General features: G+C 38.1%; 1 protein-coding gene across 1 annotated transcript; it reads right to left on the minus strand.

Annotated features, from left to right (window-relative positions):
* Positions 1 to 1,266: 1,266 nt before the first annotated feature.
* LOC311297371 (uncharacterized protein) lies at positions 1,267 to 25,532 on the minus strand. The gene is made up of 10 exons (XM_084419619.1): positions 25,330 to 25,532; positions 22,531 to 23,208; positions 21,278 to 21,982; positions 20,523 to 21,191; positions 20,295 to 20,442; positions 15,490 to 15,539; positions 4,236 to 4,913; positions 2,977 to 3,681; positions 2,222 to 2,890; positions 1,267 to 2,143 (listed from the first exon to the last, which is right to left on the minus strand). The coding sequence occupies exons 1-10, from the start codon at positions 25,358 to 25,360 to the stop codon at positions 1,995 to 1,997; spliced, it is 4,482 nt and encodes a 1,493-aa protein (XP_084275745.1). The 5' UTR covers positions 25,361 to 25,532; the 3' UTR covers positions 1,267 to 1,994.
* Positions 25,533 to 27,497: the final 1,965 nt, after the last annotated feature.

Below are 27,497 nucleotides of genomic sequence, written 5' to 3' on the forward strand. Positions count from 1 at the left end.
TGTGAACTTTTGCTGAGCATTTCTATATCTGGTTGTGATGTGAACTTTTGCAGCGCGTTTCTGTATTTGGTTGTGTTGTATTTGGAGCACACATGTGTTGTGAAACTGATGTTTTCATAATTTGCGGGTGTTTTTCTATTTGCATGTGTTTTCTTCAGTTGCAGCACGTTGAGCTCCCTCGGCCACGGTTTATAGCCACTATAAATTTTATCTGCCACAAGATGGCACTGTTTTCGACACTCTTGATGCTTCGAAGATTTAAGAGGCTTCATTTCTACTGTAGTAATGAAATATTTGTTTAGTTCTCACCAAAGCTTTGGTTTTGCTGTGGATCATTAAACTGTTACACTGCCTCCGAAATCTGTCAGAAATCGTGAGGTGCCTTCATACGCAAATGCTGCCAGCAGTGTCATTGGCTTCATCCGAAGTCACATAGGCTACTTCCCTACTATAGGCAAAAAACAGTATGTGACAAAAGAAGTATGTCCAAATTCACAGACCTCGAAGAGTAGGCAAAAAGTATCCGGATGACCGACTTCTTCTGGTCAGATTCTGAAGTGTGCATATGATGGACACTTTACTGTCGCACGGTAGAGGACTTATGAATGGCAGTGAAGCAACTTAACTGACACTCATAGGTCACATGATAATAACATGGCCAATGTAGTACGTCCAGATTACATTCATAGGCTACTACACACACTATATAGAACATACCTTTTTAGCGGGTGTGAAGTAATTAATCAAAATGAGTAACTACTCGAGGGTATGCAATTTCGTAAGCAGCCATTGCCTATAAAGGGGCGGTCACATTACACATTTTGTTCCATTGACTTCCATTCTACACATGCAAATGCCTCAAACTGCAAATGTATGCATATGCGAAAAGTTTCGCATTTCGTTGGGTTCCAAAGTTCAAGTTTGGTGAAATCTGAGCTGCGAATTCACATCACATGAAGACGAGTGACCAGTAGAAGATCTATACATCATGCCCTGACCTCTTGGCTGAATTAAAAGAACAGTATTTATGCAGTAAAGTTGAGTAGATTGTATATATTTTTTACATTTTGAGTCTATTACTATTTATTATATGTGACCCTGGATCACAAAACCAGTCACAAGTAGCACTGGTATATTTGTGGCAATAGCCAACAATACATTGCATGTAAAATGTCAAAATTATTGATTTTTCTTTTATGCCAAAAATCATTAGGATATTAAGTAAAGATCATGTTCCATGGAGATATTTTGTAAATTTCCTCCCGTAAATATATAAAACATTTATTTTTGTGAGTAGATGCAGCACAATTGACATAAATGGACAACTTTTGGGTGATTTTCTCAGTGTTTCGATTTTTTTTTTTGCACCCTCAGATTCCAGATTTTCAAATAGTTGTATCTCGACCAAATATAGTCATATCATAACGAACCATACATAAATGGAAAGCTTATATATTCAGTTTTCAACAGTCAAAAACCATGTGTTGATTAAAATAGAATAGATTCTCAGACAGAAATGAATCAATATGCCTGATACCAAATTAAATTGATATTCAAAAAATGAGAAGATTTATAATTTTAAGATTTAAAATTACATTTTACTGAAAAATGTTGTACATATTAACATATAAAACAAACAACATATAAACATATTTTTAAAATGAAAAAAAATAAATAAAAAAAAAATTTCCAATCCCAAGCATGGTGTCAAAACTAAATTTCCAAGCCAATGATTTAGAAGGTGAGAAGCATGCTACAATTAAACAAACAAAATGTACATGTACTGAAATGACACTATCTTCAGTACTGAATAATCATTAGAATTGTGTGCATCCTTGTGTTCACAGCCATTCAGTCACAGTTCGCTGATAGACAAGTTAAAACACATTCAGAGAACTATTGGGTTGTAGGGTAGCGCTGCTGGGCTGGTCCAACAGTGGAAACGCAACTTGATTTTGACCCTGACTCGCAGTGGCTCGCCAGTGGAAAAGCAACTAATCAAACTCAGGAATAGAGCCAAGAGACTCCACTCCAGAGCTCCTTTTTGAACTTGACTTGTAATGCCTCTCTTCAGATGCTTCCTGCAATCTCTGGGACATATATGCTGAACTGATCCCTGAGGAAGAACTGCATCTTTCGGCAACTGCAAGGAAAGCAATTAATATATCAGACAATCCCTTTAAATATTGCACGATATGCAAATAAATAAAGAACAACTTACGATTTACTGGATCATCCATGCTCTGTGCTCTTTTAATGGGTACAGCAAATGTCCTTTCAACTCTCTCTAAAGTCTCTCTGTCTATTTCATAAAGGCGCCCTCTGTTTCCTGCCACCATCTCCTCGATCTTCTCCAGCAGTTCTGTGACCTGAGATCCATCACCCCAGTTTTTAGTATTGAGAACATGATACCTGTTCCCACATTTCTCAATGAGCCACTGGAGAGCGTCACCTTCACTTGCAATGAATAACTCTATGGGAGTGTCTCCTAGTTCATCTCCAACAGCGAACACAACCAGCGTGTGATTCCAGACTCTTTCACCGAGAGGCTCCATGATTTTCTCTAATGCGCTCTTCTCTTCCTCTGCAAAGGAAGACTCAACACATAGGACTACAATGAAAGCATGTGTTCCTGAGGACCAATCTGTTACAGTTCTCAAGATGTTGAGTTTAATGTCCTCAAGTCCCTTTCCAATAAGGTAATCTTTCTCAAAACCTGGTGTATAAGCCACAGTGAGATTCCTTCCTGCAACTTCCGCATTTTCTTTTAAATTCTCTTCTATTATTCTGTCAAACGCTTTCCTTCCCAAAATTGTGTTCCCTGTTGAACTCTTGGCAGAACAGTGTTGTCCAAGCAACACCAACCTCATTTCAAAAAGTTCAGCATCTCCTTAAAAAGACAGAGAAGACAGAGCACAGACCATAAATATTCTCAATTACTTCACTATTGAAACCATCTTTCCATTATTTACTCACCTGATGCTGAATGTCTCTGTTCATTTCTTTTTTGCACTCCGGCCTTCATTTGTTTTGCTCTTTCCACAACATTTAGCCTTCTGTTTTCTACCTCTTGTAAATTCTGATTGATTATCTCAAAACAGCACATTTCTTTTCCTGCAACCATCTCTTCTATCTTTTCAAACAGCTCATTCACTTGATTGCCATCATCTTTGTTCCTGTTGTTGAAGACATGATACCGGTTCCCACATTTGTCTATTATCGACTGAAGAGCTTCTCCTTCACTCTCAATGAACAGTTCAATGCTTGTGTCTCTCAACCAGTCGCCAAAGGTAAAGAGAACAATCATGTGATCCCAGACATTTAGACCAAGATAGGCAATATGTTGCTCTACTGCCTTTTTGTACACTTCAGTGAAAGAAACGTCCACTCGTATGACCAGGAGAAAGACGTGAGGTCCTGGAGGACAGTGAGATGAACTCAACACAACCTCATCTTTATAGAGTCTAGGGGTGTATTTAGAGTGGTAATTTCTTCTTCGACCTGGAGTAACCACCACAGTGATGTGTCTTCCTGCAACATCTCCTTCTCGAATCACAGATGTAAGTGATCTTTTGCAATCAAACACAGATTTGCCCAGGATGGTGTTTCCTGATGAACTCTTCCCAGATCCATTATAACCCAGTAGCACCATCCTCAGCTCTGAGAGGGGATGTTTATTTCCTGTTGGCAGACACAAATATTTTATTATGGTAGGTCAGCATTCTGTTACTCAGTTTGTATGACCTCAGTAAATATGAAGACATCTCTGTCGAGAAGGAACAAAGTCATAAATTGAGTAGGCTATAAAAAAAAAAAAAAATAAACATTAAAGAGGTCAAAGTCCCTTGACGTCAAGTCAGTATGGCCATGTTTTCAGGCAGCCTATATAGAAAATGCAATTTTATTGTTTAAGCAGATAACAGCTTTAGCTAAATAGTAAAGCTGCTATCTGCTTGAACAATACTATTTCAAATGAGCACATAACTATGAGAACAATGGTAAAATAAATAGTTTCTTTAGTACAAATCATGCTAAAAACTCGGTTAGTGTGTCTGAGCGTTCTAGAGTGAACTTTATCAGAAAGAGGTTTTGATTGGTCCTTTAACTGTAAATTGGCACTTTATTTTTTAGAGGTACTGTACCATTTTGAGTGTTACAGTTACTCTTGCTCAGTCATTATATAAGGGGCCAAGCTCTTGTTAAACGCAAAAGTAATATACATAGAAAAAGCTCACCACTTGTTCCTGTCTTGTGTCTTGTCTGATTCTTCATCCTTCTTTCCTCTGCTCTCTTTTCCTGTTCTCTCCTCTTCTCCTTCACATGTTGCAAAATCTCTCTGTCTATTTCATAATGGCCGCCTCTGTTTCCTTCCACCATCTCCTGTATTTTCTTAAGCAGTTCTGTCACCTGAGATCCATCTCCCCAGTTTTCAGTATTCAGTTCATGATATCTGTTCCCACATTTCTCAATGAGCCACTCAAAGGTTTCACGTTCATTCTCAATGAACTGTTGTGTTGTTATACCTCCAGGTTGATCTGTACAGGTGAACAACACTATTGTGTGCCTCCATACTTCCTCACCAAAACATCTAATATTATCACACAGAATGTCTTTTTCATTTTGTTTAAAGGTTGTGTCCACATTTAAGACCAGGAGCAGGACATGAGGTCCTGGAGGACATTTAGTCACACTCAGGACAATTTCCTGTTTGTACAGTTCAGGATTTTCTTCATAAGGTAAACTTCCCCACCAGCCTGGAGTATCAACAACAGTGATCTTTGTACCAGCTATTTCACTGCATATTTTCATACTGTGTAAAGTCTTCTTCAAGTCAAACTCCTTTTTGCCCAGGATAATGTTTCCTGCTGAACCTTTATCAGCATTTTTTGGACCAAAAAGGACAATCCTCAGCTCTGTTAAGAGAAAATCAGAGCAGAGCACGTGAATATATATACACACAACAGTTCTTTTATCATGGCGGTCGAGCAAATCCACCATATAAAAAAAAAAATATATATATATACTATTGTTGTGTCACGAAGTGTGTAGTTTTAAGAGTTTATTTAGGAGAGAATGTAGTTATTTAGACCTCAAATATGTGAGTAATATATAATCATAGTGCCTATTTTACGATCTGTTCAGAAGCGGCCGTTCAGCGCTCATGTACCCGCAGAGAACAGCGTCATCTCGGCCAGTCCTTCGGGAATTTGCCGCCGGCTCATAAGTAGATAGTGGTTAAACGTGAGATATAATTAATTTGGGGTATATCAAACAATCTTTGGTCTTATTAATCTATTACTTGTTCCATTTCACTTAAATCCTGTTCTAGAGTGCTGCTTTGTACGTTTAACTAAATTGTTTTCTTGTTTATTTCCTATGGTCTTTTATAATGGCTATTGTTGTTAATTTAAATGTTGTTGTTCAATAAATATTATTTTATATAACATGCCGTATTTGGTATTGAGAAAGGATAGAGATATGGACTTCAGTGAAAGTTACATTATTACACCATTAGATGGTGACAAAAACTGTCTTTATGAGTGGGTCAGAACAAGGAAGTTGTTTTAGCGCTGTCATGGGAAGGACAAAGACAAACATATCGCTTTACTCAGCGGACATTCAAGCTGATTTTTTTTGGATATAATATTATGGACATCGACCTGAAGAATGAATGCTTGCCTATATCAGATGCAGTACACTTGTTTAGTCTATCTCTCTCTTAGTCTATACAGCCATATCACACTGCTACTATTGCTCATTGAAGAGTTCAGATGCAAAAGCCTCTAAGTGCCACCTGAAATTTTCTTCTAGAATGATAATTTTTATCAAGCTCGTATATTTATGTTCAGTAATTTCACTTAAATGGCAAGGTAATTTTCATTGCCATTTAAGTGAAATTACTGAATTTAAATATACAAGCTTGATAAAAATTATATAATTTTTAAGAAAATTTCAGATGGCACTTAGAATCCAGTATTCCTGTAATTCTTTTGTCTTTTATGAATTTAATAAAGAACTGTCTCATTTTCTGTCCAAACATACCGAGTTTTTGCGAAATTGACATGTTTCCATTGGGCGTATTTTCAATGCGCAATTTCAATCTGCGCCATTTGAAGGGTAATGGGTAGCTTTCTGTATAATCAATTCCGTTTGAAAAATAGTTTTGTTTTTTCTTGTTGCTAAGTTGACTTTGTTCACTGTCTTGATTTGCACAGACAGCAATAAACTAAACATTTCTCAGCTTGTTTTGGACGTGTAGGCTACCCTATAGCTAAAAAAAGTAGCCTATTTAAACAAATTAATCAAAATGATTAATCATAATTACAATATCGAAGGCAGTCATGGATTATAAGCGGACAGCCCTAATTTCTAGAGTAAAGTTTGATTAATCAAATGTGACTAAAACGGTTAGATCAAACTGTGCAATAATCAATATTTATCACACTCACCTGAGGAGCTACATGAACTGCTTCGATTCATGTCGACACTCAAATTCCTCTTCTCGGGTCCCAAAATTCTTTATTAACAGGTAAATATTAGCTCCAGTCCTTTACTGCAGTTATATACAGTTAATACTACAAGCATTGTCAGAGACATGGTGTGCGTTGCACAACTTGTTTACAGAGAACAGCAGAACTTTGCACGAGGCTGAATTCAGTTACTTATTCGTGTGTTACTTATTGACGCGCGGGGCTGAATTCAGTTACTTATTCGTGTGTTACTTATTGACGCGCGGACCTCCCCTTTAAATGGCGCGACGCTTCCTTAAGCACCCTGCTGTGTGTATGGCATTGCTTGCACCAAGCTCTGTTAGAAATGAAAGAAGAAGTTCTGCATTTCTCAGCCATATGTAAGGGTGCGTTAAATCCGACTAAAGGGAGTAATAGAGCATATATTGATCTAGTGAAAACCGAAATATTGGCACAAATTACAGTACCGTTTAAAAAAAAAAAAATTTAATGGACCGTTAAAGTTTTAAATGGGACAAACAAATTCAGAGCCGCCTTTTTGCGCCATCATTCCTATTAGTTGTGCATTTTCTCGGCTGCATCAGAGTGTGCATTAAAGTGGACATTATCCCGTTATAGGACAGCTCCTCTAATGAAATCTAAAGTTTAAGCAGTTTTTACTGTGGAATTATTGTTTTATGAAGCTTTGAACTTGACACATTACACAATGCACAAAGAGACATTTTCCCATATTATAGTAGAGCTACTACTCTAATGAAATCAAAATTTAGCAGTTTTTACTGTGGAATATTTTTTTTATGAAGCCTTGTGTCACGAACTGCTCCGAGACACGAGGGTTGAGATCCAAATGCAGCTTTTATTAAAGGGGTTATCTAGAATCGTAATCCAACAAGCAGAGGGTCAAGCACAGGAAGACAGTCCAAACAAACAAACACACAAAACAGGCAGGGGTCAGAGGCAAAGAGTAATCCAGGGAACAGGGCAAGAAATCCAAAACCAAGACATGAAAACCGGGAGAATGCTCAGAAATGCAGTGTGAGATTTCAACCTTCAATACAAGCTCAAAAACAAGATAATGCAGGGAGATGCTGGAATAATAGTACAAAGGTATATTGAACAGAATTATGCAAATAAAATAGTAATATTTACAGATGGATCAAAAGAGCCAGAAAATGGGCACACCGGTGCTGCGGTTTACATCCCAGAGCTCAAAGTGGCAGTTAAGAAGAGAGCAACAGACCATGCATCAGTGTTCACAGTTGAACTCCTGGCTATCACGCTTGCACTAAAATGGTTAGGGGGACACAACAGGGCCAATGCACTCATTGCATCAGATAGCTGGGCAGCCCTCTGTAGTATCAAGACCATGAAGTCATGTAGGCAAGATCTAATCATGGAGATCCATCAAATGCTGTACGACCTTCACAGCAGGGGGAGGACAGTCTGCTTTTTGTGGGTTCCTGCTCATGCAGGGGTTGAGGGTAATGAAGATGCAGACATACTCGCAAAACAAGCACTCAGATTACAAACAGTGAACAATATCCCACTGGGGAAAACAGAAGGAAAGGCAATTATTAAAAAACAAATGCAAAAAGTTTGGCAGGAGTATTGGGATATAAATGAGACAGAAAGACACTTTTATAGCATACAAAAACAGGTGGGGAAAGGAGGAGTGGTGGGCGGAAGCAGGAAGGAGGAGGCGGTCATCACCCGCCTTAGATTAGGACACACGGAGCTTAACAGCACGTTACAAAAAATTGGGAAACATCCTACGGGGAAATGTAGATCATGTGAGCAATCTGAATCTGTACAGCATGTTCTTATGGAATGTAAGGAATATGAGAGAGAGAGGAGAGAACTAAGAGCCGCACTGCAAAAGGAAAGTGTCAGTTTCACGGTTGAAAACATGTTGCAAAGATTAGGAAACATTAGGAGGCATGTATATAAATACTTGAGGGAAACAGGGTTAATGTATAGGGTTTAAGGTTTTTTTTTTTTTTTTTTTTTTTGTTTGTTCTCTGCCATCGAATGTACCACACTCCAGTCCGGTAAGTGGCGGCAATGCACCTATAAGCTGGATGCCAGCCGCCAACCAAATCCAAAAGAAGAAGAAGAAATGCAGTGTGGATGGGTTTTTGGTGGGAGGAGGGTGGTTTGGCAACAGTGGACTGTGACTGGAGCACTGATGGCAGGAAATGACGATAGCTCTGGTAGCGATCCGGAAATGGAGGATGAATCATGTAGCGGGAGTGTTGGAGGGAATGAATGGTGCAAAATAGCTAATCGGAAAAGAAAGAAAACTAATAGCCAAGGATCATTTACGGATAGTGGAGAGGAGGAGCATGTGAGTAGGAAAAATATAGAAGAATATAAAGTAATGATGAAATTCGCAGAACCTGGAATGACGCAAATCCAATTATATTGACCAAAGCTCTGAAAAAAGCGTTAGGAGAAATAAATAATGCAAAGACTCTGAGAGATGGAAATGTGATTATCATGTGTAAAGATGAAAAACAACAAAAGAAGGCACTGAGTATAAATTCGATGCTTAATACTAGGTATCAAGCACAGTGATGACTAGGAAACCTTGGTTAAGAGGTGTAATTTATGGAATTCCAACTGATGTACCTACTGAAAAAATTAAAAGCTGCATTGAAGGGAGCAAGGTTATTGGAGCAAAACGGCTTCAATATGTTAAAAACAAAGAAAGGAAGGATAGTCTATAGGTGATGCTTCAGTTTGATGAAGAAAGAATGCCAGAGAGGATAAGAATAGGCTATGTAAGTTACCCAGTAAGACCTTACGTACCTCCTCCACTAAGATGTTTCAAGTGTCAGAGGTATGGACATGTTAGAGCGGTTTGCAGAGGTAATTTATGATGTGCGAGGTGTGGGGGCGAACATGAATATGGTAAATGTGATGTAGGAGCGAAGGTAAAATGCTGCAATTGCGGTGATGAGCATAGTGCTGGATTTGGGGGTTATTGCTCATAAACATGCGGTAAAAATCCAAAATGTGAGAATAGCGGAGGGGTTGACTTATGCCGAAGCAGCCCAAAAAGCAAAAAAACATGAGCAGACACAGGGAAAGATGATAATTCAGGAATGCAATGAAATTGCTTTGGTTCAGGAAAAGACAAATGAGGATAAATTGGTGATCGGAAAAATGGAATTTGTGTCATTTATGGCCGAAGTGATAAATTGTTCGGCTCAATCATAAAGTAGAACGGAGAGAATCAAAATTATAATAAGGGCGGCAGAGAGGTACTTGAATGTAGGAGGAGTAACTTTGGAAAAAATAAATGACATGCTAAAGACTCAATCAAGTACTCAAACATCATGTGGAAATACATAATAATAATGGTTTTAACGGTCTTGCAATGGAATGCCAGAAGTATTATTGCAAATGGACCAGAATTCAAGAAGTATATAGATCAACAGGATAAGAAACCAAATATAATTGGCATACAAGAAACATGGTTAAAACCATAACTAAATTTTGTTCTGCAAGGATATAATATAGTAAGGAGAGACAGAGGGGCAGGAAATGGAGGTGGGGTGGCCACTTTTATTAAGAATGATATGTACTCAGTCATTAATGAAACTGAAGCATATGAAATGGTGGTTATAGAAGTATATGCAGTGAATCAAACTATTAGAATAATAAATTATTATAATCCTTGTAGTAGACTAAGTAAAGAATTAGAAAAGGTTATCGGGTCAGGAAATCATAAATTAATTTGGTGTGGAGATTTTAATGCACATAGCACTTTATGGGGAAGTAGTAATGATGATTATAATGGGGATGTAGTAGAATTATAGACAGTAATGGTTTAGAATGTTTAAATGATGGTAGAAATACAAGAATAGATTTGGTACGTGGAGTCGGGTCAGCAATTGATATAACATTGGTTTCTGAAGAGATAGCAAGTAAATGTATATGGGATTTTGGGAAGAAAATAATATGGGTAGTGATCACTATATAATTTTATGTAAGGTAGGGATGAGTGTATTGGAGCATAATGTGATTTTACCACCAAGATGGAGATTTAAAAAAGCAAATTGGGAAGCTTATAAATATCTAAGTGAGGTAGAAATAGCATTACTAGATCTAAATAAGATGGAGGACATAGAGAAATGTAATGAGAAAATATGTAAAGTATAATACTGTAAAGTTATAGGAAAAAAGGGACCATGTGAAAAGAGGAAAGCAGTTCCTTGATGGACAGAAAAATGTAGTAACGCTGTTCAAAATAGGAATAAAGCATTTAAAAAAATATATATATATTTGAAGATTTTATAAATTACAAGAAAACACAAGCTGAAGTCAGAAGAATCGTACGAACAGCTAAAAAGAAGTACTGGAGAGATTGGTGTAATTTAATAGGAGAAGATATTGACATAAGTGAAGTTTGGGGATCAATCAAAAAAATGGGAGGAATATATAGAAATCAAGCTATACCAGTTTTAAAAAATTATGTAGGAAAAATGGCTGTGGCAGATAAAGAAAAGGCTGAAATGCTGGCTAAAGTATTTGTTAAAGTTCATAGTGATGATAATGTATCAGAGGCTATTAAAAAGTATAGAAATCAGAATAAGAGTCAGCATCCAGATGTGATGATAAAAAGGAATCCTACTGGAAACACTTTAGATGCAGATTTTAATATATATGAATTAAAGATGGCTCTAGGGGGAGTTAAACATACATCTCCTGGAAGAGATGATATATGTTATGCAATGATTCAACATTTATCAGATAGATCTTTGGAAAGTATTTTAAAACTTTTCAACAAGATTTGGAATGCAGGAAAGCTTCCTTCTTCATGGAAGCATGGAATTATAATACCAATAGGCAAACCTGGAAAGGACAAATCTAATCCAATTAATTATAGGCCAATTGCATTAACTTCTAATTTATGTAAATTGATGGAAAAAATGATTATACGTAGATTAAACTATATATTGGAATTTAAAGGACTTGTATCACCATATCAGAGTGGATTTAGGGCAGGTCGGAATACTATGGATGCTGTTTTAAGCCTAGAAGCCGATATCAGGAAAGCTCAAGCAAATACAGAGGTATTGGTAGGGGTGTTATTCGATATCGAGAAAGCATATGATAATGCTTTGGAAAGAGGGACTTTTAATACAAATTAAATGTATGGGAATTGGAGGAAAGTTATACAATTGGATTATGGATTTCCTTCTTGAAAGAACAATTCAAGTTAGGGTTGGAGTAGGATATTCAGAGACATACAAGATAGAAAATGCCCTTACAGAAAAAACACATGAATTTCACATGTTATCACATGTTTTCCACATGTGATTACATGTGACCTCATGTGATCACATGTGTTCTCATGTGAACAACATGTCACCACATGTGAACAACATTTCACCACATGTGAACAACATTTCACCACATGTGAACAACATTTCACCACATGTGAACAACATGTCACCACATATGAACAACATTTCACCACATGTGAACATAATGGAGCATGTGGCACATGTGGAAAACATGTTTCTATAGGTTATAATGTGGAGCTCATGTGAAATATATTTGCACATGTTGTAAAATAATTTTTAACATGTGAATCATGTTTCCACATCACAAATACTGTACATTTTCAGCTTCTTTGTAATGGGAAGTTGTCCCATTTTGTCACAGTCATACTTAACTTCAGGTAAGTGCCAGTTAATAAATGATCAATTTTAGACTTAATAACGACAAAAATGTAAAACATATTCAATGTTTTTTTTGTGTTGTTACGTCCTGAGACGTATTTGTGATTGGTATTATAAATACATAATCATGTCGAGAGAAAGCCCACCCAGCACCAGACGTCATTAAGACGTTGTTTTTTGGGCTAAATCAAGTCGGCCCGTCATAGTCTTAATTTAGCCCAAAAATAGACGTTGACATTTGGGCTTTGTTTGGTCCGTCTGATTTGGTCCAAATTTAGCCCAAACATAGACGTTGAAATTTGGGCTTTGTTTGGTCCGTCTGTTTTAAACCACATTTAGCCCTAATATAGCATAAATACAATTAAAGTCTATTGTAGCAAGTGAATAAATAGATTGTAGAAATAGTTTCAAAGTTACGTGTCACTGCACATCCCAGAAATACATTATTTGTGAACACCTATGTTCGTAAACCATCTACCTACATGATTTGGCATAAATCCAGTAAAAAGCACTCCCTATGGTTTGTATCTCCTTGAAAACTTGTGCTGAATATTATTACACCTATATCTGAACATTTGTTAACAGTTACTACATTAAATATGCCTATAATGCATCCATAAAAACATTAAACATCAAAGTAGTTTAAACACCGTAGACCCCGATAAACAACAGCACTATTAATATATTCCATGGAACTCCGCAAGGAAGTGTATGCAGCCCAGTTTTTTTTTAATATTATGATAAATGATATTTTTTGTAATTTAAAAGGTGATGTAGGAAGAGCATTATTTGCAGATGACGGGGCAATATGGAAAAGAGGACGTAATATTGCTAATACGTAATATGACATTTGCTATACATGCTAAAAAACTGATCAAGAAATGTAAAATAGGAGTTAATATTTTAAGATGTTTATCAGGGGTTGAATGGGGAGCTTGTAGATTATCGTTGAAAAGAATATATAATATATTAATCAGATCAAGTTTGGATTATGGAAGTATAATTTACGGATTTGCAACCGAGTCCATACTCAAAAAGATTGAAGCAATTAAAAATCAAGCTTTAAGAATATGCTGTATTAGGCTATTGATTCCCGTGATTTTGTTTATAAATTTTGATTCAGCCATTAGCCTACCTTCGTGATCACGCAAAGAGGTCTGCCGTGGCGGTCCGTTCAGAAATCGCTTAGAAGCTAGCTCACTTCTTCTGATGAAAGTGGCCACCCCCAGGACCACAACGTGAAACATTATCATGTTAAGAGAATATTATTTTAAGATTAAGCCATACACATTATCAAAACTATAACAGATTAAAAACGAATGTAAGCATGGCTGATACAAATGAAGGTTTTCAAATAAAATATTTTTTATTAAACAATGACAGACAACAAAAATGTGTGCTTGTGTGAGTGTGTGTGAACAAGAAAAACAAAAACCAGGGGCAGGTGATCCATGAAACAGACAGGACTGGTGATGGCCATAACAATCCTAGAGGTCCAGCATTGTTCTCACAAGCTGCTTCACTCAAGACAATAAAACATAATGAAAAGTTGGTATATCCCAAAAAAATCTAATTAAATAAAAGTTGCTATAAAGGTGGCAGCGATTCATTACCGAACTCTTAGCTGACGAAGTCGCGCTAGCTAACTAGCTAGCAGCAGTGCTTGAAAATTGGTTGAAACAACCAACATAAAATATAAATAATTACGCTGTGCATGTACAAATGAAGACCAGTATAAGCATCGCAAAGGGCCTCTGAAACAATATAGACAGTTGACAATTCAAAAGAGGTCGATATTTCAGCAACTTAACTCTGGAACAACTCGACGCGCAGCAATGTAAGTGAATGGTGTCCAACGCCCAAATGACAGTGTTTGGAACTATGCCGATCTTCATATCCCGGAAGTAGGCGGTTAAAAGCGCCGCCATTTTTTACAACGGAGGTCTATGGGAGTGTCGCAACTCTTTCTCTCTATGGCTCTGACCATGATATAAGAACGATTATGCAACAAACAGCTGATTTGAACCAAAACCTGGTCGCGACAACAACGCGCGTTGAACAGCTGGAAGCCAGGGTGAGTGATTTGGATGATGCCGAGGCTGATAATCACAAAACTACGAAATGGATGAAGTCTCAAATTGATAAACTTGTCGAACAGGTGGATTATTTGGAGAATAAGTCGAGACAAAATAATTTGTGCATTTATAATGTAGCTGAAAAGAGTGAAGGGAGTGACATCATGTCATTTCTTGATCAGCTGATTGGAAAAAAACTTGGAGTACCGGGAGAACTGAACATCATTCGTGCCCATCGCACTTATCAAGAACGTAAAGACTTGGTTCGGCCGATTATTGTCGCCTTCCTCAATAATAGCACTAAAAGACTCGTCTTGCAGGCTGCCTGGACTAGGAAGGAAGTAATGCTAAAGGACGCACGGATTTACTTTGATCATGACTTTACCTTCAAAGTGAGACAACAAAGATCTCTGTACAAGTCCATCAGACTACAGTTAAAGCTGCAGTAGGTAACTTTAGTAAAAATGATTTTTTTTACATATTTGTTAAATCTGTCATTATGTCCTGACAGTAGAATACGGGTCAGATAATCTGTGAAAAAAATCAAGCTCCTCTGGCTCCTCCCAGTGGTCCTATTGCCATTTGCAGAAATACACCACTCCCGGTCAGAAACAACCAATCAGAGCCAGGAGGTATGTCTTAGCAGTGTCAATCAAGCTCGTGTATGGGCTGATCACACCCCTCTCCTCACAGCGCGTACCGTCGTTCAAAATCAAGATTGCCGGTGTGCCGCGCAGCTGTGCTCATGAGGGACAAACAACCAAAACTGCCAATTTCTCGAGTGGCACCTGCTCATACAACAAAGACAGGTAAACGGAAAAAGACAGATGATGATAAACATGCCCGTCGGAGCCCATTGACTTAGTGTCAAAACTCTAGCCGCATAACATACAGATAAAATGTCACGCACTGTGCAAAGCAACAATTGAAACCTGCTTATTCACTGGCTTGTCATGTTGCTGAAATAATGTACTAGCAAACCTTATTTAGCTTTACACATTGCTAGAATAATTACTTACATACTGTAACGTTACCGTTACATTATCTTGCTAGCTATTTATAACTTATAGAAAGAGTAGGCCTACACGTTATGAAGTTACATTACATGTATTGCAAAATACGTAATGATTTGAGGACCAAGTCTGAAGTCAAAGTATGGGCAGGCCATAGTCAATATAAAGCATATTGCTGATGTTTCGTCTATACCAGTGAATGTGCGATAACTGTTTATCCATCATCGGTGGCCCTGCTTACTAGCCCGCGCGTTGGAGGAGCGAGTGTGGGGGGGAGGTGTGGAGGGAGAGCTGTAGCGCAGCAGAGAGCAAGGGGGAGTGACCTGTAAGTTGTGCTTGTTCAAATTTTCAGGCTAAGTCAACGTTTTCTAAAAGCTCCCTACTGCAGCTTTAAAGGCCCAGGGTATCAAAACGAACATTCTGGCTCCTGCTAAACTAAAAGTTTTCAATGATGACGGGTCTACAACAATTTTTCCAACTCCAGCTGCTGCAATACAAGAACTGGAAGAAAAGGGATTATACAAAGCTGCTGATGAGATTCCACACTGATCAATGAACTCAAAACTGGAGGTATAATCAGAAACCATAATGGTTTGGACATTGATCTGGTTAATTTACTTGGTTACTTAAGAATACCAATTAAAGGTGAACTAAGTAACTTTTTTATCTTAACCGAACAGCTTCGGAGTCATTGGAATGGTTATATGACTGTTTTCGGGTTGAATGGTGGTCTTCTCGCACCCCTCGAGCGCCTGTGAGACGAAAAACCACCCTTGCAACTTTGGGCCGGTGGGCCGCCCAGCATCAGGAAGTATCGCGTGATATCAGGTCTCGCGATGTAACAAACTGCTTTACGGCACTGCACACATATACTATCTAAACATTTATATGCTAGCCTTCTGTGTATTATACATACCTCAGTGGACATGGCTCCGTGCGTTCGCCGGGTTCTTTGAAAACAAATGCACATGACCAGCGGGAGAAGATGGGACGAGCCAACGAGTTTTGACGACAGTGTTGTCAAATATCTATTTCGAAGCTGTAGGGGGAGCTCTATAGAGAAACCCGCGAGCAAAAAGCGAGAAAACAGCGAAGAAATCGGCAAAGCTGCATAAGGCGGCGTTCACATATCGCGCCTAAAAACGCATAGAAAATGCGAGGCGCGCCGCGTTCTCCTTTTTCCAAAGCGCTCGGGTGGTTGCGCTCCGGAGGCGTCTGTCGTTGCTAAGCTTGGTTCTTGTCACGTGACCTGCGGTGCGCTTGCGGCATTCTGAAAAGTTGAGATGTTTTTATCTCGATGTGGCGCGGACGCGCTTGGAAAAAACGAGCGCGTCGCACCGCGACCGTGTCGCTTCCATTATGAGCGCGCATACCGCGCGCCTACATTTGAAATAACGAACTTGCGCGCGCAAAAGACGCGATATGTGAATAGGCCCTAATGCAGCTTTAAGCTCTCGAACTTTATGTTTGGTTACTTTTTTTGTTTATATATATTTTTTCTTTGAAGAGACAAAACAAATAGACATAAGGTGTTTATTGAAGTTTTTTTTAAGTAACTTTAGTTCATTGGGAATGACATTGTGTAAAAAAAAAGAAGGGATTAATAGTTGATCATGTCCTCTTGAATATGCAGTGATAATGTCGCTTTGAGGCTGAATAAGCTTATGTAGAATATGCCAGAAAGCGAGTGTTTGGTTATTGTAGGAATTACTATGAATGGGGGAGGGGCATGGTTCGAATTACGTGGGAGCCAGTGGGAGCTGAGCTCCCATAGAGAGAGGATGAGCTCCCATGAAAGCAGTAAAATCATACACCTGTGGGGGTCTCTAAAAATCATCAGCACCATTATTTTAAATGACAAATAAAGCACTTTTTCCAGACTACTGTAGCGTGACTTAAAAGATAGGACAAGATGCCAAACACATGGATCTCGCGGGATCTCGGATCGTCATCACACTACATCCTTATGCTTCGCTTTCTGCCAGGACTTTTACTGACTTTTCTCAACTCACAGAAGTGACGTCAACGTCCGATCTAGCAGTAGCATAACCCATCAGGCAAGTGTTATTTTAACATAGGCGTAATTTGCGGGTGGGACATGTCCCCACCACTTTTTGCTAAGGTCGATATTGTCCCCACCACTTTTGAAACATCTCGCGGCACTAATACCAATACAAATAAATAAAACATCTCCAGTTAACTAGCAGAGCATTCATTTAGTTTGTTTGTTAAATAAGAGGCGATCTAGTGCTGAAATGTGTTGTTTTTTAAATCAAATGATCAAAGTGCTCGTTGCCACTGCGATCAGTGGCGCGGAATGGATACTGTGTTCTCTTGTGGCTCGCGCACAGTCTTCACACGGACGCGCGCTTCAATCCGTTGTGGAGACTCTCTATTCGTTCTGGTGAAATTACAAAACAAAATGCACACAAACGTGTCCCTTGCCTGATATACAGCCACTGATAAACATAATCGGATTTGATGAGAAAAAAAAAATATATATATGTGTGCGGATTAGAACCCAGAATCTCTGACACGCTTGGCAAAGGTTCTGCCACTGGACCACTTAAATACATGCTTAAAATTGTCGGATCTATTAATTTATTCACGTGAAAATTCTCACCACTAACAACATATAGGCCTATTAGACCTCATTAAACGACAAATTAAACCAAATGTAGCCTACTATTTAAATTTAATTGTGTTAGCAACGCTTTTTTATTAAACATTTTTATTTATTTACATTAGTAAGCTACACCGCGCCTGCTCATAGGCTACTTTTTTTTCTTATTTTTTTAAAGAGACCCCCACAAAGATGAAATCATAATTCGAACCCTGGGGAGGGGGCACTCCACAAGCTGCTTCAGGGTATGGGGGAGGGGGCACTCCACAAGCTGCTTCAGGGTATGTAGCCTAAATAAACGTGGTTACATTGACCCTAACTCTTAGATAAAACAGCAGTCACCATAAGATATCACCCGGCAATGGGGTGGTGCAGATGGATCTTTTTTGTTAGTCTATATGTATGTGAGTGTGTGGGTTTTGAATGTGTTAAATGTAATTTTTTTTTTTTTTTTTTTTTTTTTCATACCTGTCATGATAGCCTGAAGGGTTGCAAGAGTTTTTTCTTTTTTTTCTTTATAAGACTACTGTGGATAGATTATTAAAATTAATTACATGGAATGCTAAAGGTATAGGACATCCTATTAAAAGGAAAAGAATACTCACAGCTCTCAAAAGAGAGAAAGTGGGAATAGCTTTATTACAAGAAACTCACCTTTCACCTGAAGAACATCTTAAACTGAAGAAAGACTGGGTTGGGCAGATTTTCTTTTTGTCTTTTAAATCAAACAGCAGAGGAGTTGCTATATTGTTTCATAAATGCATACCTTTTGAATTAATTGATCAGATTTCAGATACAGAGGGAAGATATATTTTGGTAAATGGGAAAATTTGGGGCAAACAGATAACTATACTTAATATATATGCTCCTAATACAGATACACCTACTTTTATTTTTGATATGGTTTCTCTTATGAACACACAATGTATATCATTTGGCTTGATGGGAGGAGATTACAACTTAACTCTTTCGAATTTGGATAGATCCTCACACTCTGGAGGTTCTAACCCTAAATCTGCAAAAATGTTGCGTGCTTTGGGATTAGAAACAGGGTTAATAGATGCATGGAGAGAAATGAACCCTGCAAAAAGGGATTGTACCTTTTTTTCCAATAGGCATAAATCTTATTCTCGTTTAGATTTACTTTTTTCTTCCTAAAAAATGTATGAAGCTTGTTTCATCTTGTGAAATACATGAAATCTCTATATCAGACCATGCAATGGTCTCCTTGGAAATCGCCTTAAACGAAGCTCACAAATCTAAAATGTGGAGATTTAACAACTTGTTATTAGAAGATGAAGTGTTTTGTAAGAAAATGAGAGAGTGGATTGAAGACTTTAATACTTATAATTTATCACCTGAAATATCCCCATCCATGCTTTGGGATGCTAAAAAAGCTACTTTGAGAGGACACATTATATCATACTCCTCTTATAAAAAATAAAGAAAGAAATTCAATTACTAATGGTCTAAAGGAATTAAGAACTGTTATTTAGAGAAGCGCTACACAAACAAGATCAATCTGAAGAAAATTGGAACAAATTAGTTATAGCCAGAGCAAATTTGAACTTAGACCATTCAAATTATATTAAACAAAAAAATATATATTCAAAACAAAGGATGCATGAATTTGGGAACAGACCAGGTAAACTATTGGCATATTATTTTAAAAAGGAACAAGCAGAGATAACTTTAATGGCCGGCCATTAGAACAGAAATTGAAGTAACATACGACATTCATTAGAAATTAATAATTTTTTTACATTTATTTGCACCCTCAGATTCCAGATTTTCAAATAGTTGTATCTCGGCCAAATATAGTCATATCATAAACAAACCATACATCAATAGAAAGCTTATATATTCAGCTTTCAACAGTCAAAAACCATGTGTTGATTAAAATAGAAAAGATTCCCAGACACAAATGGATCAATATGCCCGATACCAAATCAAATTGATATTCAAAAAATGAGAAGATTTATAATTTTAAGATTTAGAATGACATTTTACTGAAAAATTATGTACATATTAACATATAAAAACAACAACATATAAACATTTTAAAAAAGCAACAAAAAAAAACCAAAAAAAAAAAAAATCCCAGTCCCAAGCATGGTGTCAAAACTAAATTTCCAAGCAATTAGCCAACGACTTAGAAGGTGAGAAGCATGCTACAATTAAACAAACAAAATGTACATGTACTGAAATGACACTATCTTCAGTACTGAATAATCATTAAAATTGTGTGCACAGTGCATCCTTGTGTTCACAGCCATTCAGTCACAGTTCGCTGATAGACAAGTTGAAACACATTCAGAGACCTATTGGATTGTAGGGTAGCGCTGCTGGGCTACTGGTCCAACAGTGGAAACACAACTTGATTTTGACCCTGACTCGCAGTGGCTCGACAGTGGAAAAGCGGCTAATCAAACTCAGGAATAGAGCCAAGAGACTCCACTCCAGAGCTCCTTTTTGAACTTGACTTGAAATGCCTCTCTTCATGTGCTTCCCACGATATCTGGGACATATATGCTGAACTGATCCCCGAGGAAGGACTGCATCTTTCGGTAACTGCAAGGAAAGCAATTATAATATATCAGACAATCCCTTTAAATATTGCACGACATGCAAATAAATAAAGAACAACTTACGATTTACTGGATCATCCATGCTCGCTGCTCTTTTAATGGGTACAGCAACTGTCCTTTCAACTCTCTCTAAAGTCTCTCTGTCTATTTCATAAAGACGCCCTCTGTTTCCTGCCACCATCTCCTCGATCTTCTCCAGCAGTTCTGTGACCTGAGATCCATCACCCCAGTTTTTAGTATTGAGAACATGATACCTGTTCCCACATTTCTCAATGAGCCACTGGAGAGCGTCACCTTCAATTGCAATGAATAACTCTATGGGGGTGTCTCCTAGTTCATCTCCAACAGCGAACACAACCAGCGTGTGATTCCAGACTCTTTCACCGAGAGTCTCCATGATTTTCTCTAATGCGCTCTTCTCTTCCTCTGCAAAGGAAGACTCAACACATAGGACTACAATGAAAGCATGTGTTCCTGAGGACCAATCTGTTACAGTTCTCAAGATGTTGAGTTTAATGTCCTCAAGTCTCTTTTCAATAAGGTAATCTTTCTCAAAACCTGGTGTATAAGCCACAGTGAGATTCCTTCCTGCAACTTCCCCATTTTCTTTTAAATTCTCTTCTATTATTCTGTCAAACGCTTTCCTTCCCAAAATTGTGTTCCCTGTTGAACTCTTGGCAGAAAAGTGTGGTCCAAGCAACACCAACCTCATTTCAAAAAGTTCAGCATCTCCTTAAATAGACAGAGAAGACAGAGCACAGACCATAAATATTCTCAATTACTTCACTATTGAAACCATCTTTCTATTGTTTACTCACCTGATGCTGAATGTCTCTGTTCATTTCTTTTTTGCACTCCGGCCTTCATTTGTTTTGCTCTTTCCACAACATTTAGCCTTCTGTTTTTTACCTCTTGCAAATTTTTATTTGTTATCTCAAAACAGCATTTTTTTTTTCCTGCGACCATCTCTTCTATCTTTTCAAACAGCTCATTCACTTGATTGCCATCATCTTTGTTCCTGTTGTTGAAGACATGATACCGGTTCCCGCATTTGTCTATTATCGACTGAAGAGCTTCTCCTTCACTCTCAATGAACAGTTCAATGCTTGTGTCTCTCAACCAGTCGCCAAAGGTAAAGAGAACAATCATATGATCCCAGACATTTAGACCAAGATAGGCAATATGTTGCTCTACTGCCTTTTTGTACACTTCAGTGAAAGAAACGTCCACTCGTATGGCCAGGAGAAAGACGTGAGGTCCTGGAGGACAGTGAGATGAACTCAACACAACCTCATCTTTATAGAGTCTAGGGGTGTATTTAGAGTGGTAATTTCTTCTTCGACCTGGAGTAACCACCACAGTGATGTGTCTTCCTGCAACATCTCCTTCTCGAATCACAGATGTAAGTGATCTTTTGGAATCAAATGCAGATTTGCCCAGGATGGTGTTTCCTGCTGAACTCTTCCCAGATCCATTATAACCCAGTAGCACCATCCTCAGCTCTGAGAGGGGATGTTTATTTCCTGTTGGCAGACAAAAATATTTTATTATGGTAGGTCAGCATTCTGTTACTCAGTTTTTATGACCTCAGTTAATATGAAGACATCTCGGTCGAGAAGGAACATCGTGTCACAAATTGAGTAGGCTATAAAAATAAAAAAAACATTAAAGAGGTCAAAGTCCCTTGATGTCAAGTCAGTATGGCCATGTTTTCAGGCAGCCTATATAGAAAATGCAATTTTATTGTTTAAGCAGATAGCAGCTTTAGCTAAATAGTAAAGCTGCTATCTGCTTGAACAATACTATTTCAAATGAGCACATACCTAGAACAATGGTAAAATAAATAGTTTCTTTAGTACAAATCATGCTAAAAACTCGGTTAATGTGTCTGAGCGTTCTAGAGTGAACTTTATCAGAAAGAGGTTTTGATTGGTTCTTTAACTGTAAATTGGCACTTTATTTTTTAGAGGTACTGTACCATTTTGAGTGTTACAATTACTCTTGCTCAGTCATTATATAAGGGGCCAAGCTCTTGTTAAACGCAAAAGGAATATACATAGAAAAAGCTCACCGCTTGTTCCTGTCTTGTGTCTTGTCTGATTCTTCATCCTTCTTTCCTCTGCTCTCTTTTCCTGTTCTCTCCTCTTCTCCTTCACATGTTGCAAAATCTCTCTGTCTATTTCATAATGGCCGCCTCTGTTTCCTTCCACCATCTCCTGTATTTTCTTAAGCAGTTCTGTCACCTGAGATCCATCTCCCCAGTTTTCAGTATTCAGTTCATGATATCTGCTCCCACATTTCTCAATGAGCCACTGAAGGGTTTCACTTTCATTCTCAATGAACTGTTGTGTTGTTATACCTCCAGGTTGATCTGTACAGGTGAACAACACTATTGTGTGCCTCCATACTTCCTCACCAAAACATCTAATATTATCACACAGAATGTCTTTTTCATTTTGTTTAAAGGTTGTGTCCACATTTAAGACCAGGAGCAGGACATGAGGTCCTGGAGGACATTTAGTCACACTCAGGACAATTTCCTGTTTGTACAGTTCAGGATTTTCTTCATAAGGTAAATTTCCCCACCAGCCTGGAGTATCAACAACAGTGATCTTTGTACCAGCTATTTCACTGCATATTTTCATACTGTGTAAAGTCTTCTTCAAGTCAAACTCCTTTTTGCCCAGGATAATGTTTCCTGCTGAACCTTTATCAGCATTTTTTGGACCAAGAAGGACAATCCTCAGCTCTGTTAAGAGAAAATCAGAGCAGAGCATGTGAACATGTGTGTATATATATACACACAACAGTTCTTTTGTCATGGTGGTCGAGCAAATCCCAATATTTACAAAAAAAAAAAAAAATACTATTGTTGTGTCACGAAGTGTATATAGTTTTAAGAGTTTATTTAGGCGAGAATGTAGTTATTTAGACCTCAAATATGTGAGTAATATATAATCATAGTGCCTATTTTACGATCTGTTCAGAAGCGGCCGTTCAGCGCTCATGTACCCGCAGAGAACAGCGTCATCTCGGCCAGTCCTTCGGGAATTTGCCGCCGGCTCATAAGTAGATAGTGGTTAAAGGTGAGATTTAATTAATTTGGGGTAAATCAAACAGGCAATCTTTGGTCTTATTAATCTATTACTTGTTCCATTTCACTTAAAGGGTTACTTCAGGATTTAACATTAAGCTTTGTATTAGTAGAAAACCTGTAGTATTTTCGAATTACCATGCTTTCCACCCTCATATCCCCCTGAGAGGAGAGATTTATGTATTTTTTGTCTGGAAAAAATCCTCCGATGACGCAAAAATCGTCATTTTGCGTCATCGGAGGATTTTCTGGCCAGAGGCTAAAGACTACAGCCAGTAGATGGCATTGTTCCGCATGTTTTCAGCCCGCCCATACAGGGTGGGATCTCACTCAGTCAGAATGTACACAGTGTCAGCCGTCTTTCTTTGGAAGCTAAGCTAGCAGGCTCTTGTTCTGTGGAGAAAGCTGAATAGTAGGAGAAAGCTGAGTAAGTATGGGTAACCATCCTCCTTTTCCCGGATATGTCCGGCGGGCGAGGATCGTTCAAAATGTCCGGGATTCGGCTTTTGCTTTCTGCGGTCGCCATTCATTGTTTACATGCACCACCTCATGTTTCAATCTAACTGAATTCATTCCGATCGGTGAATCTGAATGTAGTGTTTACATGAACGCTAAACAAGTGATCGGTTGATGTGCGTTTACTTTTAACATTGCTAAGAAAATTCCCGCACCTCCGTTGCGAGACCGGCGCGTCTCAGTAATGACGCCACCGGCCTCGCGCCGTTCTCCCGCGGCCGTCAGCCTCGTCCTGCTCACCACAGTAAACATAATGAATGGCGACTGTAGAACGCAAAAGCCGAATCCCGGACATTTTGGGCGATCCCGAAATCCCAGGCAGACTCGTCACGGAGACTCACTGGTAGCCTAACCTTGTTTTCAACTGCGCTGTCTTACCGGTAGGCGTGGCCTCCTATAGGGCAGCAAAGCAAGTGCATTCTGGGAGTTGTTGTCTTTCATCCACATAAGCCAAAAATACATTTTCTGGCTTTTCTCAGTCTAGAAAGCTCCAAATTAAAAAATGTCTTCACATTTCTTCTACATAAATGACCTATTTTAAATACACATTCATCTTCCCAGAGGTGAAGTATCCCTTTAAATCCTGTTCTAGAGTGCTGCTTTGTACGTTTAACTAAATTGTTTGCTTGTTTATTTCCTATGGTCTTTTATAATGCCTATTGTTGTTAATTTAAATGTTGTTGTTCAATAAATATAACATGCCGTATTTGGTATTGAGAAAGGATAGTGATATGGACTTCAGTGAAAGTTACATTATTACACCATTAGATGGTGACAAAAACTGTCTTTATGAGTGGGTCAGAACAAGGAAGTTGTTTTAGCGCTGTCATGGGAAGGACAAAGACAAACATATAGCTTTACTCAGCGGACATTCAAGCTGATTTTTTTGGATATAATATTATGAACATCGACCTGAAGAATGAATGCTAGCCTATATCAGATGCAGTACACTTGTTTAGTCTATCTCTCTCTTAGTCTATACAGCCATAGTGCACTGCTATTGCTCATTTATATATATATATATATATATATATAACTAAAGCAATAAACTAAACAGTTCTCAGTTTGTTTTGGACGTGTACCCGCTAAGAAAAAAGTATTTAAACAAATTAATCAAAATTATTAATCATAATTACAATATCAAAGGCAGTAATCGATTATAAACGAACAGCCATCATTTATAGAGTAAAGTTTGATTCATCAAATGTGACTTAAACGGTTAGATCAAACTGTGCAATAATCAATATTTATCACACTCACCTGAGGAGCTACGTGAACTGCTTCGATTCATGTCGACACTCAAATTCCTCTTCTTGGGTCCCAAAATTCTTTATTAACAGGTAAATATTACCTCCAGTCCTTTAAAATAATGCATTAACTGCAGTTACAGTTCTACAATACTACAAGCAGAGACATGGTGTGCGTTGCACATCTTGTTACAGAGAACAGCAGAACTTTGCTCCCTTATTGATGCTGTTTTATTGAGCCATATATTTTATACGACGGGCAAAGAACAGTCAGGTGTGTCGATTGCAAAATAATATATGCATAACAAATGTACCAATATGCAAAATACAACATGTAATCAACAACTGGTAATAAAAAAAAAAATAAAAAAGATGATTTATTCACCTTATTTTTCAACAGGGAAGCTGTTTTCTGTGAATGTGCGGAGACTTCTGATTATTTGCCGGTATAAGATAATAACAAGAAGAATAGCAAAATGCTGCAGTTGTTTATGATTACGAAAATGAATCAAAATATGATAATAAGTAACAGTTTGCAATATCAAGCAGCATAACAGACAGTTTTTGTACAGCTAAAATAAATGGAAGGGGATGAGACCAGTAACCTTGACTCAATCAAGTTCGAATGGATGCGCCCGCTCTTAAATTGAAAATAAGGTGAATAGCTCCACAATGAGCCACAATCACTATTTTAGCATGATCCACTCATTTGAAGATTTGATTAGAACTGCTCAGATGACTCTCAAATCAGTTAGTTAATAAGTGTGTGTCTTCATGAAACATACAGAATGCCAGCCTACACATGATTTACATGAGTCCATTGTGTCTTTAGAACGGTCAGTCTTCAGATTCAGATGTTTTAATGGTTTCCAAGTGACTTCAGTAGGGGTATCAAAACACTAAATGATTGAATTTCAAGAAGCAGCAAAATGAGAGAAACTGCCTGTAGTGTTCGTATGTAACTCCTGTTCTATGTTTTCTGTGCAACATCTGACTGTGATGTAAACGCGTATGGGAAAGGAAAAGCGTGCGTGATTGTCATGTGGTATTGTGAATGCAAATGAAAATTAAACTACATGTTTGAGATCAACTCTTCCTGTCTACGCAATCTTTCTTTAATTAGACAAGAAAGCTGCTACAACTTGGCGATGAGTGATGAACGGATTAAAACAACTGCACATGTGAGTCCACCATGAAAAAAGAAAGAAAGAAAGAAAGAAAGGCTGGTTGGATCACACGGATCACGAGATGACGACTCTCCCACATTTTCCTATGTTCGATTTTGACTCCAAACCCAGCTCAGTCGGCTCGTGATGGAAAATTCAATATCTTCCTACGAGCATTCAACATCGAGGAGGACAAGCAAAAAAGAGCACTCTTACTCTTACTTTAATCATGTGGGACCTGAAGTGTTTATTTTTTATATGCCGGCAGAAACTGGAGAAGACTCTTCAGCGGTGAGAAAGCTAGCCTAGACGCCTATTTCTGTCCAAAAGCCATTCCTGAATATGGAATGCATTTATTCAGACAAGACAACTTGAAGACGAAACATTGGATGCGTATCATGGCAGCAAAATGTGACTTCACAAATGTGGACAAAGAAATCAAATCACAAATAATTCTAAGCTGCATGTAGTTCATCGCGTCTCCGCAAAATGGGACTAGATGGCACAATGACGCTTCAACAATTTCTAGATGCAGGAAGAGCTCAAGAAGCAGCAGATAAACAAGCAGCTGGCATATGGCGATGCATGGAAGAAAACTTTGAACAGAGACATTTTAAAACAAAGACTATGTTTGAAAGCACGACATGCAACAATTGCGACAAGCATCCAAAACACACCCTTGAAGCGTCAACGAGTTCAGATGAAGATGTCAAACAGTTCAAAATTCGTTACAAACTCAGTCACAAGTGGAGTGCCAGTTAAGGTCATCATCGATACAATGCGTAAATATTGTTGATAGACTTTACGATCAATGAAGGGAGAAATAACTTGGATACTGTGTGTGTGTCCCTTGTGAAAAAAGTGCACTTTAGTGTACTTTTATAAAGTGTACTTATTATACAAATAATATACTTTAAATGTATACACCTAAGTGTGACTTAAATGCAATGTTTTCGGTGCACTGAATGCACATTAAGCGTAATTGATTTCAAATATATCACATATTAAAGGTAGC

Source organism: Rutilus rutilus, assembly GCF_951802725.1.
Source record: "Rutilus rutilus genome assembly, chromosome: 9".
Classification (NCBI taxonomy): Eukaryota; Metazoa; Chordata; class Actinopteri; order Cypriniformes; family Leuciscidae; genus Rutilus; species Rutilus rutilus.

Bases quoted from the DNA above. Each gene is read 5' to 3' on its own strand.
- LOC311297371 (XM_084419619.1), bottom strand. From the start codon at position 25,360: ATGAATCGAAGCAGTTCACGTAGCTCCTCAG. The intron at 4,914-15,489 runs GTAAGCAGGGCC...TTCTCTTAACAG, and splicing joins CTCCTCCAACGCGCGGGCTA to AGCTGAGGATTGTCCTTTTT. The intron at 3,682-4,235 runs GTGAGCTTTTTC...GTCTGCCAACAG, and splicing joins ACACAAGACAGGAACAAGTG to GAAATAAACATCCCCTCTCA.